We start from the raw sequence: 14,933 nt of genomic DNA on the forward strand, positions 1-14,933 counted from the left end.
GCACTCACACACACATTCGTAATAAAGACATTGGACATTATAAAGACATAATAAAGACATTACGTCACATAGCACAGGCCTTGTTGCACGTAGACTTTAATATGGGTTAAAAAGCAGCTTCCATCCTGGTAATGAGGCTTTGGATCAATGCTAATGTGAATTCCTCTGTATGCTTATGCTTATGTGTGTGTGTTTGTGTGTTTTCTCTGTGAGGTTTTCCTAATACAGTGATGTAATGTGTAACACAGACTGTATAAGTGAGTTTCGTGTGGTAATCTCACATGGTGAAGCTACATGCTGATGTCCCACTGGACAGAGGATGATGGGACTGAAACATAATACACAGCCTCTCTGTGGAATGACCACAGGAATCACTGTATTACATAACTAAAGAGCTTCACCATCCATCATTAGCCTGCATTCCAGACGAGACACACACACACACACATAGAGTCTGTTCCCTCTTCTCACATACATATGCCTACACATACCATCTCTCGCTCTCTCTCTCTCTTTCTCTGTCTCTCTCTCTCTCAGCACTGGGAACAATGCATTTAAGTCTCTCGTGAACCTCATTAATTTTTGTCTCAGGGAAGAATAGGCCAGTTGTCATGTGCTGTGTAGCTCTGCTTTCTAAAATGAACTCTTGAACTTTATACTAAATACTTTCTTGTATGTGTCTCAGTGGGCATTCAGATTTTGTTTTGTCAATGCAGACATCTCTGTGCTGCCATATCTGTATCTTTTAATACACTTATATACATCACAACAAACCGGTAACATAGCACTCATAAAAGAACCTCACAAGGTCTCATTAGAGTATCATGTTTCTAACACTGGTCTTGAACTTCTTATGATAATTAACTGTCATATTTTATTTCAGAACATACACACACACACGTGCCACATGCACACACACACGCACACACACACCTTACACAAATATACATTAGACACTTGTAATGCTTACAGTCTTTTTTTTTAACCAACTGGAACAATGCATTTGTGCCATTGTTAAGACTATCATAAACTGTAGACTGCAGTTTGGCTGGGTGTTATCACATCAGTAAATGCATGTATTCCCTGTGTTACAGTGGAGGATGGGTAAATAGGTAAATCCATCTCTTTGTTCTTGTCTCAATGTGCAGGTCAGACGTGGTGGTGCTTTGTTTCTCCTTGGCGAACCCAAACTCCCTGCGTCATGTCCGTTCCATGTGGTTCCCTGAGATTAAGCACTTCTGCCCTCGCACACCAATCATACTGGTGGGCTGCCAACTGGATCTGAGATACGCAGACCTTGACGCTGTTAACCGCGCCCGCCGACCCCTTGCCAAGTACTGCCCGAAAGCACCATTTACACCTTTCTTTCCACAATTAGCCCTACTCATGTTATTATATGACAATGTAATAAATGGTATAAAATGACTTTGATGTATTAACTCCAAATGCTAAAGATCTCCCTATGTATCGCCAGAAAATCATTCAGCACTATGTTTTTGTCATATAGTCTTGGCCAGGTTATTAGGTGTAGATATATAGTTTTGGATCCATTTGAGACTAGGTGAGCGTGGATTATCAGTGCCGTCAATGCTGCAGGGTGTTGGAAAGGTCACGTAGTGCTGTCGGTCCATGCTGATGTTATAATGCAGAGGTGTGGGGACTGACAGGTCAAGCTAAGTGAAGGGATGCACCTGTATCCTGTGGGCAGGATGGGTGCATGGACTTATGCCAAATCGTGGCTCTGCCTTGAGCGTGAGGCTACAAGAACCAGGACCTTGGTCCAGATCCCTTGGCCTGCCTATTAGCCTGTACAACCCACACTACCCTCCCGCAACAGTTCTCTGTAACAGGCTGCTTTTGCCTGGAGTGCTGCCGTTGACTGGATACCTTTTATTTGTTGTACCATTCTCAGACAACCTGCCTCAACTGGAACTCCTCAGTGTGGAAAGCCTAGGTTCCGTTTCTGATATAATGGAACCATATTACACTTTAAGTCACTTAGGTCATTAGGTCATTCACTGGATCTTTCATTTTGCCCTAAAGTGGATCCTGCCATGCATGTCTTCTTGCTTTATATAGCAAATCATGGCTGTGTGACTCACTATCTGTAGGAACGATCCATTTTCGTGGACGGGGGTTGGGGGGGGGGGGATACGTAAAAACCAGCCACTGAGTGTATATCCTCTGTATCTTATGTAAATATGTTGCTTTGTTTCACCACCTGCACACTCCATTTAGAAACATCAGACTGTCCTCACCACCTGAACAAACACGTGTTTAAATGTATGTGAATATAGAAATATAGAAATGGAATTATGATAATGTGTGGGCTTTGATTCTTTGTTTTCTTTTCCCTGTAATTCATTACTTTATTACATCTTTTATTTCCCTGTTCTCCTCACAGACCCATCAAACCTACAGACATCCTGCCCCCAGAGAGAGGCCACGAGGTGGCCAAGGAACTGGGCGTGCCGTACTATGAGACCAGCGTCGTGGCCCAGTTTGGCATCAAAGACGTGTTTGATAATGCCATCCGGGCTGCTCTTATCTCACGGCGCCATTTACAGTTTTGGAAGTCCCATCTGAAAAAGGTCCAGCGCCCCCTCCTTCAAGCCCCCTTCCTGCCCCCCAGACCTCCACGACCTGTAGTGGGCATCCCTGACCCCCCTCCTCTGAATGGGGAAGGCCCTGACTCCCTCTTCTGTCAGTCGCTGTGCGCCGATGTCCTTTTTCTCCTGCAGGGTGGAGCGACTCACGTGTTTGCTCACAAGGTCTACCTGGCCACGTCCTGCTCCAAGTTCTACGACCTCTTCACGCTTGACCTTGGCAGAGCCGGGGCTTCTCCTGAAAGAAAGGGAGAAGAGCATTCAGAAGGAAGTGAAGAAGAGGAGCAGAGTCGAAGAGGAGCGAAAGAGCAGGCGGGACGCACCAAGAGCCTGGACATCGATAAGGATGGGGACGGGGGGATCAGAGGACCCAAAAAACCCCTCTTGCTACAGCAAGGGTCCCTGAGGACTTCCCAAAGTGATAATGCACTGCCTGCCAGGAGCCAGTGCTTTATGGGGAGCCTAGGGGCCGGCCGTGCCCTGTCAGGCTGGGGGCGTGGCTTCCTTAGCGTGTGTCTGGAGCACGTGGATGACCCCCTGACTGGTCGGCCACGCCTCATGACAGTAGTTACCATGGATTCGCTCATACATGAGGGACCGTTCAAGGTGAGTGCGAACCTAAACACTCTTTTTAACACCCATCAGCTTTTTGTATCTGGTGTAATATGTACAGATGTGTTACAGCAGACAACAAACAAACTCTGTTTGAGTCCTTGACTGCAATTTGACTGACCCGTGGTAAAATAATAGCAATGATAGAGACTTTGTTGCGTAGGTTCGTATGTTCCCCTCAGAGTCTCATGTTGAAATCAGCTTGAATCATTTGCATCTCATATCGAGCAATCCAACAACGGAGTCAGAATTAGAATTTGAATTAGAATTGCAAAACTGGCAACACACCAGTTTATTAGAGTCCCCTAACTAGGGCATCTCTTATTTTAATCATTTTAATTCCGGCACAGTTCTGTCGCTGGAACCGAGCTGGATATCTCTCCAGATTATGTTTAAAATGCTTGATTAAATTGGTTCCCTTGCTCCACGTGCCAGGCCGTGCTGCAGTACCTGTACACGGGGAACCTGGATGAAGGCCGCGGGGACCTGATGCAGGTGGCCACGATCGCTGAGCTGCTGGAGGTCTTCGACCTGCGAATGATGGTCGCCAACGTCCTGAACCGTGAGAGCTTCATGAACCAAGAGATCACCAAAGCTTTCCACGTCCGCCGAGCCAACCGCATCAAGGAGTGTCTCAGCAAGGGCACGTTTGCTGGTATGGTTCCTCCGAACCGCAGTCTGCTTTCTGTGCCAGCTTTTTTCTCCCCCTTCTTTTCTTTTCCCCTCATTTTTCCTCACCTCTGACTCATTTTCCTGTCTATCATGGCTGCTGTTACCACTCACTGAGTTATGTGAATAAGCATTTCTTCCTTGAACATTCTTTTTGAAATGATTGTCTGCCTGTGGTTGTTTTAAACACCTCAATGTGTATCCCAGTCCCAGCTCTAAGTACACCTAACACTGCACAGCTTTGCTCTAGACCAGCAGTAACACGCCTGCTTCAGAGCTTGGTTACCACACAGTCAATTTAAGTGTGAGTGTGATAGTGCTGTGCTAGAATAAAAAGTGTCCTTTAGTTGTCAAGGACTAGAACTGGGTGACCCTTTTCTTTCCCTGATAGTTGACAAGAAAAATGCTCTATTCATGTGTTAGTGTTTCATTTCTAATTCCTGAACCATGTGGAATTGCAATAGAATTATTTCTGTTTAATGTCTTTACTGCTTAAGTGTCTTTCCTCTGCTGTTGTTGGGTTTGGTAATTACAGTATTGTGCTGACTGCCATGGTTGTTATTGGTTAGTTCTCATGTTTTGTGTTTGTAAGTCATCTGAGTTCTGTGTCAGTTCATGTCTGTGTGTGTGTGTGTGTGTGTTGTGTTGTCATATTCGTGGTGTTGTGTTTACGTGCCTCTCTGGTTTTTCTGCAGGCGTTTGTGTTCCATGTTGTGTAGTTGTGTTCATGTCCTCTGTGTTGTTTGCATGTCTTAACCGTTCTAGAGAACTAACCACTGCTGCATTTAGCTATTCATAAGATTATAATCTGATTTGTAATTTCCCCTAAACTGACCGTCAGAATGCAGTTCTCATTCGGAGTCAGTTGTTGAGAGCACTTCACCACCATACTGGCTCAAATGTTAAGGGCATGTATCGTTAAATTTGCTCTCAATGAGTCTTTTTTGTAGTTGGTTTTAAAAATTCAGGAGTAAATTAGAGTCAAATAAAGCATTCCCTCCATTCCCTACCTAAATGGATTTGACAGGATGAAGGTTGAAACTGCATGACAATGACCTAGCATACAGTGTTGAAACATGTGAAGACAATGCTGCAATGTTTAGGGAAAGCATTGCAATGAATGTTATGAAATGCATAGCAACTTGGTGCTTTTAAGATACTTACGCAGTATCACATACCATATCAAAAGCTGCCTTACCAACATCTGGTGCTGTGTTTAGAGATGACAGACAGAGTATAGATATGTGTCACATTAAAGCTTTTCCAGTACACCAGTGTGTGTGTGTGTGCACGCTCCACAAAGAACTGTAATGGTTCACCTTATTCACAGTGCGGTATTTAATGTAAAAGAACCAATTTAACACAAACAGCAGGAAACCTCGTCAATAAACGAGAGTGAAAGAAAACTGTTCCCCAGGACATTTTATTTTGGGTTTCTACATTTAGAAAATGATCATATGAAAACTAAACTTGAGTAACACTTGACAATGAGTGAAATAAATCTCAGCATAAGTGTATTTTACTGCAAGGTTCTTCTTCAGGGAAATAACTTCAAGAAAACTAAACTTGAGCACCAGTTGTTTTAAAATTCTTATAGAAAATCAGTATGAGAAAACTTCATTCGAACGATGGGGTGTGACACCTGTAAATGCCATTTCAGCAGAGACAGACCCCCATGAGGACTGTAAAATGATCAATGTGCGGCTCCTTCGATAAAATGAAAACAAGCTCCGGTTTAGAGAAGCCTAGAGATTAGATGTACTTGATCTGTTTATGTGGATACATATCTTCCGATATTACTCAAATTATTTATGGTCTTTGTAATGACACCAGGAGTTTTGTTGTTATGTAAAATGGCCTTTGTAATGATCCACTCAGTCATCCACTCGCCTCATGACAAGCAGGGTGTTTTCTCACAGTGAGAAATGAAAAGAGAAAGAAAACACGTACCAGCTTCAAGTTATGATTAATATTATTCTTAATAACCAAAATCACAGTGTGGAATGATCACCAGTACTATGAATATGTACTGCTGCAATCACATTCAGGAAAAAAGGAGAAAAAAAGTCCTTAGTTCACTACACTTATAGTATAGTGAACCGTCTTAAAAAGACAGAACTGCAGTATTCAATTTCAGTACAAAACATCCCTTGGACCACAGCAGCCTACTGGTGATCTGGGTGATCACACCTTTACTCTGAGACAAACAGTTTTCAATCATTAATCATTTTACTCATTAACGCTAACACTCTCTGTGCTCTTAACGTGGCAGGCACACTATACACTCACCTGTAGGTTTGTTTTTTTGCTTTGTTTTTTGAAGAGAGGTTGATGCTCGTGAGGTGCATGATGTGTGAACTCTGTGGGGAATGTTGGTTAAAAAATGGACTCGTTTACAGAAGGCTTTTGTCAGCTGTTAGTATTTGTCACTCAATTTTCCCTTTTTCGACAAAAAAAAAAGAAAAAACCCAACTACCTGGCTCTCCCTCACTTTTCCCTGCCTTCTTACTAGCCCTGTCTATCTGTCTATTTATCTATTTGTCTGTCTGTGTATTTGTCTCCTCGTCTCTTTTGTGTCTGTCTGTCTATCTTTCTTTCTGTCTGTCTGTCTGTCTCCCCATCTATAGCCCCGACTCTGTGACACACGCCGAGCTGTGTGCTCTTTTCCCTCCGGTTTTAGATGTGGTGTTCCGATTGGACGACGGGTTTCTTCCCGCCCACAAGCCGCTGCTCATCTCCAGCTGTGATTGGATGGCAGCCATGTTCCGGGGATCTTTTATGGAGAGTTACATTGAACAGGTAAATGAAAAGTCACATTTGCTTGCTGGTCTTTAAACCAGAACTGTGCTTAAAATTATGAAACATGTAATAAATATCTAATGTGATGTAATAAATATATAATGTAATAAATATAATGTCTTCATTACTACATGACTTTCCTCTTTCTGGCTGGAGTGTAGCCATTCTCTGTATAATATCATATAGAGCCTTTGGTAGCTTGGGTGCTGTTATGTTGATATTGTGACTCAGGTGCGGGTGTAGACATTTCCATGTTCTAACATGCTGACAGCATAAATATACAACAGCGTGTGACAAATACTCTGTATTTGCCAACCAGCTTTTCACACCCTGCTAAATAAGTCACCCTGGATAAGAACATGGGCTTATCAAACAAATGTGCATGTAAGATCATCTTGAATCAACATCAAGGTGCGACCGCTCCCAGGTGACCTGCAGATCCAGATCCTAAAGTAGAACAGGTAGTAGAAATGAGGCCACAGTCAAGTGGCAGGGTGGCCTACATAGTGTTGATAGACAGCAGAAGTTCATCACGTACGAACGATGCCCTCTCTACTTGGTTGAAAAAGACGAGGCAGACAAAGAGGAATAAAGACGACAGAAGAAAACGAGACCAAGGCCGCGACCCAGTGGGAACACACAGACACTGAGAGGGACGCCTGCTTTGTATCTGTGCTTCTGAAAAGAGGAGAAAAGACAGTAAGCTCTGGTTCTTGTCTGGATTCGTTGTGTCGAACCTTTTTTTTTTACCATTTTCCAGAGATCGCGAGATTTTTAGGTCGTTGGGGTGTTTAAAAGAGCAGAGGATCCTGTTGCAATGTAACTGATGATTGCTTTTCAAAACCACCTGTCGGCGAAGCAATCTGTTCTCAGCTTCTTATGACACCGGCCATCGTAACTTAATGCCAATGCAGTGCAGCGACAGCAGACTCAGACACAACACTACCACCCCAAACACTCTGTGTTTGTGTGTGTGGCTCAGACTGTAATGACAGGAAGTTTTTCTGCTGTGTGGCCTCCTTTACTGGCTGCCCTAGTCACTTCCCGTCTAAAGTAACCAACAGGAAAACAAACACCACCCTGGTAAGCCACAGATGACAAAGAAACCACAGCACAATGTTATTGTCTCCTCTGCATGAGATTCATGGCATTCCCTGTTGTACCCTCTTCTTCAGATGCATTTTCCTTTTTTCCCATGTTTTTTTAACAAGGTTGCATAGTGGGTTTTTGGCTCAAAAAGCAAATATACAGAAATAAATCAAGATTTAATGTCCTTTGCAGTCTCACACTCTCCGACCCCTTGAAAGTTTCCCCAGCTGACACAACTGTCGCTCCAATCCGCCACGCCGCCCAATCCCTCAGTTAATTCAGCGCTGAACAGCAGAGTAACATTCAGCTTAGAAATGCACGGTTTCGCATCTTGTCTTCTGTGAAGATTGGTGTAAGCACATTAACATATCCAGGTCAGCATTCCCCACACACCGTCTCTGGTCACCAGAGGTTACCAGCTCACGGCTCGAGTTCTGGAAAGATGAACTCCCTGAGGGGCACTGGCCTCCGGGCCAGGCTGAACGGATAACCAGCCAGGGCTGTATTCGTCCGCCTGCGAGAACAGGTCTGTCAGAGAACCAGATCAGCCCAGATAGTGTTACGGGCATTACATAAGGCTGGTTTCACCACATGACCCAGAGAAGGCATGAGAAACAGGACTCTAGTTGCTTGGATATTCCTACAGCATCAGAGCATGACACACATAAAGAATACACCGGAATATCTACCGCCCAGACTCAGGCTCCGTTAAGACACTAAACATTCAAACACACACATATACACCCACGCACACCTCCCATCATTCTGTGCGCATTACATTTATGTTGTGGTTAAAAAATGGCTTTTGCTTAGCAAGCACTGCTGTGTGGTAGTGTTTATATATTGAATATTACACCTCTAATATGTATTGTGATGTGTGATATTTAGACGTACACACAGACAGACAGAGAGAGAGAGAGAGAGAGAGATGTTTCTATGTCTTAAATCTGAGCTTGAACCTAAATATTATGTCATGTGAATATGCTGTATTTTTGACGGCTGTGATTTTGAAGTATCATTTATAGCTCACTCACGGAAGGCTTCTTACAACTAAAGTGTAGTTTGAGTGGAGCCGTCTTGAGAACTCGCCTTGAGCCTAAAATTATAAATATAGAGAACTCCCTCTTCGAGCCTGTCTGTCATTCCTGTCGGATACTTTGACGGACGAGCCCTTGCTTTGAGCTTCCCAGCTGTGTCTATGACGGAAAACGTTGACGTGAAATCCAGATGCGGTCTGTCCGTAGCTGCTAGCCGAGTCGCTGTCTGGCACACACGGCTAAGTTGTGACTGGGTGTATGCAGCAGGCTATTTTTAGCCTGCGTGTTTGAATAGAGCTGCACTTTGTCAGTGGCTGTGTGGCCCATAGAGCGGAGCACGTTCCATAACGGAACACAAAAGCCACCGCGAGGCCTCTTGGGTGCCTTCATTCAGTTTAATGTGAAGAATAAACAACAATATGACAAAAATATTGGCAGTGGGAGACGCGGAGGGAAAATTTATTATTTTTTAAGGTTTCCGTAGGGTGACTGAGAGTGTGTGTGTGTGTGAGTGTGTGTGTGTGTAGAGGACAGATTCACTAACTTGTGTACTGCCCTGGCAGTGCTGTCCACTTTCCTTTGAAGGCTTTTGACTTAAGCTTTGTCTGTTCAGGTCAGACTGGACCTTGGTCCTTGTTCCAACTTCACAGCATACTGACTTACAGTTTCTTAACAGCATTCCCAAAGACAAACATTTGTCTTGGCATTTACAGACCCAATGGCATTTACAGACCCAGTCCTAACCATTAACCAACAGATTGGTCAATAGTGGTTTAGCCAAATGTGCTGGTGTCTGAAATAAATGAAATGCCCACAAATATGTTCCTCCAAGGAATACAACTGAGAAACAAGACAAGGGTGCAACTGTTCCACCGTTAGTTTGTATTTATATTTATAACTCTCCTTTTTTTTTTCCTAATATTTATTCTCCTTTCATATCCGAGACAGCTGTTGAGCATTTTGTCCGGACTAAGTCTTGGTTGATCTCAAACCTGTCCTAAGCCTTAATATTTGTTGCCCATGTTCTTAATCATGTTCTGAAACATCAACATCCAGCCCAATAAGTAGACTGTGCTTTTAAAAATAGAAAAGAACTTCCATGTATTTGACTTGGAAAAACAAAACAAGGCATGGAGTTGTTTTGTAATCCGTTCTTGTCATTGTTTAGAGTTGAAAGCGCCAGACAGAGGTGATTTTTGTCCACTTTTCTGTAGTTTTGTTTCTGCTACGGCTGTGCAGGACAACACAGAGCATGTTGTTTTGATATCATAGCTGGTTTCCCTCTGTTTTAATGTGTGTATGTGTGTGTGTGTGTGAGAGAGAGAGAGAGAGAGAGGGAGAAAGACAGTGCGTCTCTCATATGTGAGAACATATGGCCAGTGTTCAGGTGTCAGAATGCCAGTGTGTGACTGTGTGTATGTGACAGTCATGCTGGTTCACAAGGAGGAAGCAGAAGCTCGAGTGTGAGTGCCTGTCCTCTTCTCTTTTTTTTCTCCAAGAAATGAAAATGAAAGTAGGCCTGCAATTTGGGGATGGGCGGGGTAAACGTGAATCACTGGCAGATGCTCTGGTCTCATTGTGGTGTCTTGATACTTCACTGCTCCTAACCTTGACTTTTAACCTCAAGCGTCGTTATTTATTGTTACGTATGTAGTAAATAACATTTTCTTTTGTTCCTAAACAAAAATGTCTGTATGACATGAAAAGTGAGAGTTATTTGCAAAAGCACTTTCTAGTGCAGTATTAGTGAAATAGGAATGTCAGAATGGGGTTTCAGTTCCTCATCATTTTTATATGTTTTAATGAACTTTTCTCCTGTCTTTCTCTTTCAGTGAAATTGGTTGAAGCCATCTCATGCTCCAGTCTCTCTGCCTCGGGGGTGTTGTTGGGTTTTGTGGTTCTGAGCGTCTCTGTGTTTTGTGGTGTATAACAGGAAGTTGCCACCTGTGTTCTGTCAGTCGATGTCTTATTCATGACCTTTAGCCTTAATGAGGGGTCACAGGCACGCTGACATTCAGCTAATTGGTGTCTGAATCAGGCAGGTGTGGGGCACCCCTGAGGCTTCAGAAGGACCCCTCAGTGTCAGCTCTTTACCCCCAGCATGACCTCACAGTCCTTGCGACATCAGCAGACCTCCGGGCTCCATAAATTGGTTTTAAAATGACCTGATTCATATAGCACCCTGACCCCTGACCCCTTTCCCAGTACTCTCAGACTATTCCCCCTCTACTTTTACTCTTGCTCAAAGTGTCACTCTGTTAAAAAAAGAAAAGGTGAACTAGATGCAATTTATGCCTATTTACTTCTCCAGGAAGGTCTGGATTCTGTTGTGTGAATTAATATGCAGCTAAATTCCAAAACACAGGACACAACTTGAGTAAGTGGGGAATGTGCAGTGTGCTGAAAACAAGTCCTTCCATAACAGCTGGTTCCTCTGCTCACCAGGCAATTAACATCCAGTTGTTATTATTTTAGCTACCATGGCTAGAGGAAGAGAGAGGGAAAAATAGGGCAGTGGGGTGGCGGTGATTGTTCACTCACTGAAGTGTTTTAAGAGCGTGAAAACGATGCAAACCATGTGTTACGGGTATCTCGGTCAGCGGATCTCAACCCAAAACATTTATGGGAGATTCTGGGACAGTGCCTAAGGCAGCATTTTCCACCAGCATCAACAAAAATGCTATTTGACGTAATATCTCATGGAAGAACGCCGTCGCGTTAGCTTAGCACAGATCCAGACACTTGTGGAATCTGTGCCAAGTGACGCATTGAAGCTGGTCTGGCAACACATGCTGGCACAACATGACTTATTAATACACTTTATGTTGCTATTTCCTGTGTTTTGATCTGTGAAAACGTGTGGTTTATGAAAGCAGTTATGGCTGTGTGCGTTTGTGTGTATATATATATATTCAGTTACACAGGCCGGAGGTTAACACCAAAACAGCATTTAAAAAAAAAAAAGAAGCAAAATCCCTTCTCTCACCCAGTGCTTTTTCACAGAGGAACCACCGCTGAGCATGTGAAGGGGACAGCACAAAGAGACTGTTTCCATGGCGCTGGCCACTTTCTCGCTTTGTCCCTCTGCTTGAAAGCTCTCTCTTAATTCCTTGGCCATTCTTCACGGGCTTGGGAGAATGAATGTGCTTTTGTTTTGCACTCTGCTGCTCAAACCAAACCAGAGCTGGAAAAAATCCCTCACTCTGAGGTTGAGTTATGTGATTTTGGAAAAGGGGGACTGTGTGCGTGTTCGTTTTTTTTTTTCTCAGCGTATTCCGCAGGCCTGATCGTTTTGTGAACACACTTGATTAGGTTAATCACCAGGAGTTTGTAATCAGGTGTGGAACTAAATCAGACGGGCTGGCACCAGGTCAAAAGAAAAATGTTCTCAGGATGAAGGCTGAGAGTACTAGATCTGATGATGTCATAAGGTAGCCTGGGAACCCACTGGACAGAGTGTTTTTGATCTGGCCCATCACAAAACACACCTGGACACATTTGGAAGGCTAGATGAAGATGAAGGTTAACATGAAAATACTCTCTATGTGCAACATTAGATATACTCGTTTGATTTTTAAACATGGGTGGACTACTATAGCCTGAGCTTAGACTTTATTTTGTCATATGGTGTAACCACAGTAAAATTCTATCTGTCAGTATTGTCCTCTGTAATCATGGCTTGGCTCATTGGTTCCTGTGCTCAGAGGTTGCGTCTCCTGCAGGGATTAGCTTTGAGCTGTGCACAGCAGTGACCCCATGTGATATTTTTATCTGCTGCACGATGAAAGACCCCTTGTTGAGCCTGTTACCCTTCCTCTCTTCCTCCACCTCTGTGATTCCCTTGTCTAGATGGTCACTCCTGTTCCCTTGATTTAGCTGTTCTGCTGCTCGCCCCCACACTTGGTCCGGTCGTGTCAACATGGGGGCTCGTTCTCATGGTTCACGGCCAGGACTTGGCAGGTCTCGCTGGGGGAGAGGTGGAGAGCAGATTGTTTCATGGCTGGATCAATCTGTCTCTCCTGTTTCCACATCCCAGAGTTAGGCTGTGAATAAACCCTACTCAACGCTGCGTCTGAAGTCCTACCATCTTTCATCTGCACGTTTCCCTTTGTGCTACTGTTTTTTTCTTTTATCTCTGGTCCTCTGACCTTTAAGGATTGTGAACGTGAATGAGGCTGTTTGCAGTTCACAGAAATGTGTTACAGTACACAAACTGATTTTCGCTAAAACAAAGATATTCCTAGTGTACATGCATAAGTGTCCCCGTTTGACCTTGCTGCCCCTCTCTCTCTCTCTCTCTCTCTCTCTCTCTTTCTCTCTCTCTCTCTCTCTCTCTCTCTCTCTCTCTCTCTCTCTCTCTCTCTCTTTAGGTGTCAATCCCTAACACCAGCACTGCTTGTATGAGAGCAGTCTTGGAATACCTGTATTCCGGGATGTTGACTTCGTGTCCCGACCTGGAGCCCATGGATCTCATTGTCCTGGCTAACCGCCTCTGTCTTCCCCGACTTGTAGCCCTAACAGGTTGGAACATACCCTCAAGAAAGAACAAACAAACAAAAAAACATAAAACAAACCCCAAGTCTGTCGTCTTGAAAAGTTGTTCCTAGAAAACCCATTTGCATGAAGCTGAATCAGTGGGAAGTGTCATGATGTTTTCTCAGTGATAATGTTTTCTCAGTGAAGTCATATGGGTGATGTATTAACTGTGGTTCTTGGGTTTTGTTTTTGTTTCACAGAACAGCAGGCGGTGGAGGAACTGCTGCAGTCTGCGGTTAAGGGCGTGGATATAGATGGACAGGTGCTGGCTTACCTGGAGATGGCACAGGTTAGGATGAACTTACCGATTTACTAAAAACACATTAATGTTTAGTCAACCTGCAAAGAAAACAAAGCAAAAAAAAAAAAGATTGACATTGGAGTTGATGTTTATAAGAAATGTCTGAGTCAGCAGAGAATTTTGGAGGGAAGTGAAGGTGTTCATGGCATTGTTTATGTTTGACCATTGCAGTTCCACAATGCAAAGCAGCTCTCAGCATGGTGTCTACACCACATTTGCACCAACTACAACAGCGTGTGCCGCAAGTTCCCCAAAGACATGAAAGCCATGTCACCAGGTACACAATCCACTACACTTTCTATGAAATACCCAGACACCTTCTCAGAGAAAAAGCCACAATTAAAAATCATAACGTCTGGTTCTCAGTATTTGTAATCCATCTCATTCTCTCTCTCTTTCTCTCCCTCTCTCTCTACATCTCTCTGCCACTTTCTCTTCCCTCTTCAGAGAACCAGAGACACTTTGAGAAGCAGCGTTGGCCTCCGGTGTGGTTCCTGAAAGAGGAGGACAGATACCTGCGCTCTCAGAAAGAACGGGAGCGCGAGGAGGAGATCCTTCGCAAGCAGCACACCAAACGTGGCTGGTGTTTCTGGAGACACCCGTCATCTTCTGCTCCTCACATCTCCTGAGGGTGTGCCCATCCCCCACCAAACCCCAAAAACCCCCCAAAACCCCTCACCACACCCCTGCAGGCTCCTACAGGCTCAAGATGTTGCCCCCAGATCCTGAGGGAGCCTCATTTCCGTTTCTGGTGTGTCCAGCGTGTCCATCCTGAAACGCCAGTAGTTTTCTGGATCGATTGAACTTCCTCGGGTGTCTTCAGCTTGGCTGTGGTGGACTGCCAACCACCACAGCGCCCTCTACAGGAGCTCCAAGTGTATCTGTCAAGAGGGCAGGTGGCTGGGAAAGAAGTTTGTGCTCCTTTTTTTTTTTTAATTGCGTTGATGTTACACGTCTCACTGTGCTAAAGCAATGAGACTAGAAGGCTAGCCTGCTGCCCATGTGAAGAAACGTTCGCATGGGGATGACCTGCCTTCACCTCCAGAGACTGTTATTGTTACACGCACACACACACACACACACACACACACACACATACACACTGACTTAGTGCTGGCGTCCGAGCCAAGGAGGATGAGAGGTGCTGCTGTGTCCTCCACAGAACCTTTTTTTCTGGAAAAATACTGCGTCAAATGCATAGAAGCTGCAAAAAAAACCCTTGCATTTTGAATACATCAAGCAACTAAAACAGCGGCAGGGATTAGTCATTTTCAAAAGCGTGAA

General features: G+C 44.2%; 1 protein-coding gene across 1 annotated transcript in view; it reads left to right on the plus strand.

Annotated features, from left to right (window-relative positions):
- Positions 1–14,583, plus strand: part of rhobtb4 (Rho related BTB domain containing 4) — a 26,266-nt gene extending 11,683 nt beyond the window's left edge. The window contains exons 4-11 of the mRNA XM_030767051.1: positions 1,149–1,334; positions 2,405–3,212; positions 3,654–3,873; positions 6,568–6,686; positions 13,183–13,333; positions 13,549–13,637; positions 13,821–13,926; positions 14,097–14,583. Of these exons, the coding sequence (XP_030622911.1) occupies positions 1,149–1,334; positions 2,405–3,212; positions 3,654–3,873; positions 6,568–6,686; positions 13,183–13,333; positions 13,549–13,637; positions 13,821–13,926; positions 14,097–14,278 (1,861 nt within the window). The 3' untranslated portion in view covers positions 14,279–14,583. The remainder of the gene's footprint in view (positions 1–1,148; positions 1,335–2,404; positions 3,213–3,653; positions 3,874–6,567; positions 6,687–13,182; positions 13,334–13,548; positions 13,638–13,820; positions 13,927–14,096) is intronic.
- Positions 14,584–14,933: the final 350 nt, after the last annotated feature.

Source organism: Chanos chanos, chromosome 1 (assembly GCF_902362185.1).
Source record: "Chanos chanos chromosome 1, fChaCha1.1, whole genome shotgun sequence".
NCBI lineage: Eukaryota > Metazoa > Chordata > Actinopteri > Gonorynchiformes > Chanidae > Chanos > Chanos chanos.